The 6,490-nt window shown below is 64.3% G+C and overlaps 1 protein-coding gene across 1 annotated transcript; it reads right to left on the bottom strand.

Moving 5' to 3' along the window:
• Positions 1-980: 980 nt before the first annotated feature.
• On the bottom strand, positions 981-5,475 carry LOC133756506 (gametogenetin-binding protein 1-like). The gene is made up of 6 exons (XM_062187178.1): positions 5,045-5,475; positions 4,396-4,517; positions 4,092-4,199; positions 3,757-3,912; positions 2,279-2,418; positions 981-1,028 (listed from the first exon to the last, which is right to left on the bottom strand). The coding sequence occupies exons 1-6, from the start codon at positions 5,473-5,475 to the stop codon at positions 981-983; spliced, it is 1,005 nt and encodes a 334-aa protein (XP_062043162.1).
• Positions 5,476-6,490: the final 1,015 nt, after the last annotated feature.

The following is a 6,490-nucleotide window of genomic DNA, read 5'->3' as shown; positions in this document are numbered from 1 at the left end:
ACTCTACTTCCCTTTTTTTTTTTTTTTTTTAAAGATTCATTTATTTATTTGAAAAGCAGAGTTACAGAGAGAGAGAGAGAGAGAGAGAGAGAGGTCTTTCATTTGCTGTTTCACGCTCCAAATGGCTGCAGTGGTCAGAGCTGTGCCGATCCAAAGCCAGGAGTCAGGAGCTTCTTCCAGGTCTCCCAAGCAAGTGCAGGAGCCAAGGACTTGGGCCATCTTGACTGCTTTTCCAGGCCACAGCAGGGAGCTGAACTGGAAGAGGAGCAGCCGGGTCTTGAACCGGTGGCCTCGTGTGATGCCAGTGCCACAGGTAGAGGCTGCACTCGCCAGAGCTGTGTGCAGCAGCCCCCACAGCCTCCCTTTCACCTGCTTGGCGCCTGCCGCAGGGGACAGGTGCACCAGCCTGCAGGGCCACCCGTCTTGCATCAACCCCAGAGACCCTCCTTCACAACCCCCACCCCCACCCCAGCCTGGCCTCCTGGGGCGGTCCCCACGGTCTGAAGGCCTCTTTCCTGGCTTTGTCCCTAGGTGGGCTGGGCCGGAACTTCCTGCTGGAGAATTCCCGGATCTTCCCCGGGAGGCCACAGCATGGCGTGGGAACTGGGGGGAGAAAGGGCAGCGGGGGTCGCCCGGGCACTCTGGGCTGGGGTCCTTACACTCCAGGTCAGGCCCCCTGCCCCAGTGCTCAGATGCCCCTGCCGGGGCAGTCCCAGCAGCTCCCTGGGTGCAGACGGGACCAGACCAAGACCCTGGGTAAACCGTGCTGGCTCCAGAGTTGAGGCAGAGACAGAGCCAAGGCCAAAGTCAGAGCAGGTTTATTAGGACATCACAGGCCTGAGCGTGCTGGTGGGGACGGCTCGCCCTGCACACACGCCCAAGCCCCCCACCACGAGCCTTGGACGAACCCTGGGAAGAGAAGTGCGTATCTCCACGGGTTCCAGAGAGCTGGGGCCAGGAGGCGGGGCCGGCCCACTTCACTAGCGAAGCCAATTTCCTATCTCGTCCACCTCCTTGGGGAGCAGGTGCTGGGGGCGGATGGGGAGGGAAGGGTGGAGTCTCGGCTTTCGCCCCCCCAGGGGCCACCTTTTCCAGCCTCTCCCCCTCCACAGCTGGCCCAGCCCCATCAGCTGGGAGCCACTTCCCTCCCAGGACATGGGGGACCCCCTCCCTCCTGGAGACCCCGGGCTCCCCAGCCACACCACCCCTCCCTCACCTCTGTCCTGGGCACTGCAGCAAGGGGGCTCTGCCCCCTTCTCTACAGCCTCGGCGGCACCCCTCCCCCCCAGCACGCCCCAAAGGCTGGGGGGAGCTGCTGCCTCCCCCCTGCAGTGGGAGTCCCCGAGTGCAGGTACCGAGAGAGTGGGGGATGGTAATAAGGCCGGCCTGCACACCCCAAGAGGAAGGCTGTCCTGAGGCAGCTCTGTCCCCAAAGGCAGCACGGGGCAGCCCCCTGCCACCACCCAGACGTGCCCAGAGCCCCTGATGCTGCTCAGGCTCCAGGGGGACTGCGGGGGTGGGTGAGGGCAGAGCCCTGGAGGAAGACCATCAGTGGACGCTCGCTGTGTGGTTGTGGGATGAGAACGCCACCCCCAGCGGGCTGTGTCCCTACTCGTCACCACCCCCAGGGGCAAGTGCCAGGGTCCTGGGACCCAGCACCTCACGCCCTTGCTAGTGCAGAACCCGTTGTTCTACAGGCATGTAGAGTCAAGTGTGTGAGGCCACAGTAGGGGCTGGGGCGCGCGCCCGCTGAGGGGACAGAAATGCCCTCGGGAGGGGCAGTGCAGCACGTTCCAGCCATGGCTCCCTCCGCACGCACCCAGGGAGGCTGAGCGGGGCCTGACCTCCAAAGGCAGAGGTGGGGGGGGGGGGTGAAGGGAAGCGGGGTGGGGTCCCCCCAGCCTGTGTAGCCCACGGGGTGGGTGTGAACGGCAGAGGGGACAGGGACACTTCAACACCGTGGGAATCACAGTCACACAGCAAAGCCTCTCTGTCCGCTCGGTGCAGGCGAGGAACTGAGGCCCAGGGAGGGGAAGGGACCTGTCCGAGGCCACACAGCACGTGGATGGCGAAGACTTCACCATGAGCATCAGGGTCGAGTGAGAGACAGACTGCACCCGCCCCGGCTGCCATCAGAAAGACCACTTCCAAGAAGGGCTGGTGGCCGCCCTGCCCAGGGGGAGGCCAGGGTCCGTGCACGTGGGCGTCCTGTAGCTCCTCCCCCAGTGCTCCCAGGCAGCAGGCTGGTGGCTGGGGCGGGGCGGCAGGCAGGCCATACCTGGCCATTCGAAACCCTGGCCTCCTCTAGCGTGCTCTCCGGCGGGCTCAGGGACTTCCGGGCCTCCTGGCTACCCATCTTCCAGAGGCGGGACTCTTGCTGTCCAGCCAGAAGCTTCTTCAGCTTGGATTCCACGAAGCCTGAGCAACCACACACAAGGGAACGAGTGACACAGGGGCCTACACAGTCACTCCTCCATCCGGGTTCCCGGCCGCAGCTCGTGAAGTCTGGGGAACCCCCAAGGGTGAGGGCCTGTGTGTGCAGACTGGCTGTGGCTGGCCGCCCAGGGCAGCTTCAGGGTGGGGCTGGGCACCACAGAGAAGCAGGCACAAGCGGAGCTTGGGATTTTGGGGACTTTCGGCCACACCCCCCAGTCTCAGGACAGGGGACGGTTAAGCCCATCACCGAGGACTCTTGATTTAATCATCGAGTCTGCACAGTGAAGCCTCCACAAACCCCTCACGGGAAGAGCCTGGAAAATGCAGAGCTGGACGCGGGGCGGTGCCTGCACAGGGCCTGGCGCCCCGTGCGCGGCTCCCATGTCTCTCCGTGATGTCCTTTATAATAAAGTGGTAAATGTAGGTAGGCGTGATGGCCCCTGCGTTCTGGGAGGCTCGCGGGCGGCATGGTGGGACCCCCCCAGCCGGCTGGCAGAGCCCAGGGCTGGGGCCAGCCTCTGGCGTCGGTGGAGGGGTGGCCCCCCGGTGGCCTGGGCCCTCCACCTGTGGGACCTGCGGCTGCCTGCAGGGAGACAGTGTCAGGATGCAACTGAACCAAGGACAGCCGCAGGTGAACTGGCGGGGGCGCAGAGCCTGGGACAGGTGGGGGGCATCCAGGGAGAGGCGGCGGCTCTGTCCCCCAGCTCTGGGCAACCCCGGGCCAGCCCTGCTGGAACCCTTTCTTCAGCTCCCTGGAGGCAGCAGGGCCTCCCCCAAGCCTGCTCTGGAAACTCATCTTCGCGGGCTCCCTCCTGCGAAGTGTGAGCGCATCTGCGTTTGTGTCCCTCCGCCGTCCTCCAGCCACGGAATCCCCAGCCCTGACCTGGAGCCCGGACCGCCTGCCCCCAAGTCCGGGCTGTGCCTTTGGACACGTCGTCTGGCCTCGTCTGTCTACTGCACGTGCAGTGGTAGCCCCGGGAAGGGTTTTTATCATATTATCACCGCAGGTCAACTGCGCTCCCGCTGCGGGGCTCCGTCACAGCAGTGCACGATGGGAAAACCAGGGATGAAGGTGGCCGGGGCGGGGAGGGGGTGAAGGGTCCCGCCCCCGCCTCACTGCCTCCCCAACTCTGAGGGGAGGAGGCGAGGACCCAGCGGCTTCCAGCCCAGCCAGTGCAGGGCCCTTGTGGGAGTCATCTTAGGTCCTCTGGTACCACCTGGTGGTGAGTTCTGGTGTTGCACCCCTTGTGTTGCCCCCGGCCAAAGCCGGGCACCCTGGGTTTGGGGAGGCCTTGGGAGAGAAGGGGTCCAGACATTTACCCACTGTGTCCGTTGGCTGAAAAGTCTTAGTCAGCGGTGACTGCAGGGTGGCAGAGCCTGGGACACACAGCTGCAGTGAGCTGTTCTCGTCCTCCATTTCCTCTTCCTCCTCTTCCTCCTCCTGGAGCAGGGCTTCCTTGGGGAGGAAGCAGGGCCCTAAGCAGGTGATGAGGGTCAGGACCCCCAGCTGCAGCCCCTGGCCCACCCTCTCCAGGTAAGCAGGAAGCAGATGGGGAGGGCTTCGCAAAGGTCAGGAAAGGGGACTACTGCCTACCCCACCCCTACCCCCGGTCCAAGTCACAGACCCCAGGACCTGCAGCCACCCCCTCCCAGACCCTGGCTGCAGACCTTGACCAGGGCTGATTTCTGAAGCTGCTTGTACAGACTGAGGAGGCGGTTCCAGGGGGTCAGCCCCGCCTTGGAAGAGGCCAAGCTGGGGTCTCCTGTGGATGGGGTAGAAGGTCACCGGCAGGGGCACAGCACCTCGGTCAGTCCTCGCAACTACCCTGCCGGACAGGCGCTGTAACATCGCTGGGGGGAGGTGCTGGAGCTGCGGCTATGTCCTGCCAGGCCCTGCACCCTCAGAACCCAGTGCCCTGCGTGCCGGAGCCCGCCCGTGCCTCTGGCCCCCGCACTCACCCTCGAGCAGACGTTCCGATTCCTCGTTGTCGCTGGTGACGGCCTCCGTGTCGTCCTCCACTGGCCCCAGGGCCCTCTGCAGGTGGTCTTGCTCTACCTCCAGAGCCCAGGCCAAGTAGCCCCTAATTCCACAGCACAGTCAGGGAGGGGAAGCAGGAGGGGCCCGGAGACCACCCCCCCACCCCTGCCCTGCCACCACCTCTCCCCTCAGCCCCGTGCTGTGCCTTCCCAGAGCAGGCTGCAGAAGGCAGAGAGCAGAGAGAGGGGTGCCAGGGAGCAAGCAGGGTGCTGGGGGAGAGAGAGCGCCAAGGGCAGGGCCTGGCAGAGGGGCTGGGGGCGCTGGGCACCCCGCCTGCCCTGGCATGTTCCCCTCCGGTGTCTCTGGTGCTCCTTCCATGACGAAGACAGCTTACGCTTGCAGGAGGACCCTGTCCCTGCCCCCAGCCCCGCTGCCCCCCAACCCCTGATGGCCCCTCCCTGGTCCTGTCCCCTTATCCCTGCCCCCCGCCCATTCAGGCGCGTCACTGAGCTCCTTATCCAGCTGGGAACTCGCTTTCTGACATTTCTCAGCCTGGGTGCCCCCATCCCAGGCCCAGGTGCTGCCCCCAGCCCCAGGCCACTGCCCCGCCTGGGCTCCACAGCCCCTCACCTGTCCCTGGAGGCCTCCCCTGCTGGCTGCTCCTTTCCCCTCCCTTCCTCGGACGGGTTGCCTAGCACTTCCTGGCTTCCAGTGGGCAGCACTGCCTTTACCTCCACGGCCTGAGCCGGGACCCTCAGCACCTCCTTGGGGTCGGGGGTGTGGACCCCCATGTCGCCCATGTCCAGCCCCAAGGGATCCAGCCACGGCAGATGGGTGGCTCCCTTGGGTGTCGCCACAGATGGGCTGCCCTGCAGGTACCCCGCCTCCCTCCTCCCACCTCCCTGGCAGCCAAGCATCAGGGAGCTGACCCCGAGCTCCGGTACCAGCGCCTGGCCAGGGCTCTTCTGGCTGTCCCTGCTCCTAGCCAAACTACGCAAAAAGCAGAACATGGAAGAGTGGCCCAAAATCCGTGGGCGAGGGGTCGGAGCTGGGGCCTCCATCCTGAGAGTGGAGCCTGACTCAGAGCGAGGGTCAAGGCAGCCACCCCAGGACCAACTGCTGAAGAACAGGAGTTTTCAAATTAAACCTCCAGTTGGAAACTTCCGGGAGTTCCAGAAGGCACAGAGCAGGTGGGGTGGGGGTGGGGAGGAGTTAAAGGCAGAGGCCTGGCGGGCTGGTGCTTCATGGGGCTGCAGGAGTCCTGGGAGGCAGTGGAGAGGGACCAGGACTGGGTCGAGGGGCTGTGGGGACCCTACCCCCTTCTGTCCTGCAGAACATTCCTGCAGCCAGACAGCACCTGCCCTCCCTCCCCTCGCCCCACTCACTGAGGATTTAACAGTTTTTATCTTATCTGAAAGGCAGCGAGACAGAGAGAGACAGACATCTTGCACCTGCTGGTTCACTCCCCAAATGCCCGCAACAGCCAGGGCTGGGCCAGGCTGAATGAAGGAGCCTGGAGCTCCACCCAGATCTCCCACATGGATGGCAGCTGTCACCTGGAGCCTCCTGGGTGCACCCTAGCAGGAAACTGGGATAGGAAGTGGAGCTGGGGCTTGAACCCTGGCACTCGGATATGGGATGCTGGCGTCCCAAGCAGCAGCTTCATCACTGGGCCAAACGCCCGTCCCCACCACGGAGTTTGTTGACGTTGTTGTTTTTAAAGATGCGTTGATTTATGTGAAAGGCAGAGCTACAGAGTGAGAGGGAGACTCAGAGAGAGAGAGAGCTTCCATCCACTGGTTCTCTCCCCCAACCACTGCAACAGCCAGGGCTGGGCCAGGCCGAGGCCAGGTCTCCCACATGGGTGCAGGGGCCCAAGCACTTGGGCCATCTTCTGTTGCATCCCCCCCGGGGCACATTAGCAGGGAGCCGGATGGGAAGTGGAGCAGCTGGAACTCAAACCCGTGCTTCCGTGTGGGATGCCAATATTGCAGGTGACAGCTTAGCCTGCTGAGGCCATGGTGCCGAGCCTCTGGTCTGTGCTGCTCTGCCCGCCGACTTCAGGATTTCCAATCT

This window comes from Lepus europaeus, chromosome 3 (assembly GCF_033115175.1).
Source record: "Lepus europaeus isolate LE1 chromosome 3, mLepTim1.pri, whole genome shotgun sequence".
Lineage (NCBI taxonomy): Eukaryota > Metazoa > Chordata > Mammalia > Lagomorpha > Leporidae > Lepus > Lepus europaeus.
The sequence above is the reverse complement of the archived record's forward strand: the minus strand, read 5'-3'. Positions and strand labels throughout refer to the sequence as shown.

What these genes read in the sequence shown, in the direction of transcription:
- LOC133756506 (XM_062187178.1), bottom strand. Translation starts at nt 5,475, where the DNA reads ATGGAGGCCCCAGCTCCGACCCCTCGCCCACGGATTTTGGGCCACTCT. An exon ending in GGGGAGGCCTCCAGGGACAG is followed by an intron (nt 4,518 to 5,044) that starts GTGAGGGGCTGT and finishes CTGTGGAATTAG; the next exon opens with GGGCTACTTGGCCTGGGCTC. An exon ending in CCAGGGTTTCGAATGGCCAG is followed by an intron (nt 1,029 to 2,278) that starts GTATGGCCTGCC and finishes ATCCGCCCCCAG; the next exon opens with CACCTGCTCCCCAAGGAGGT.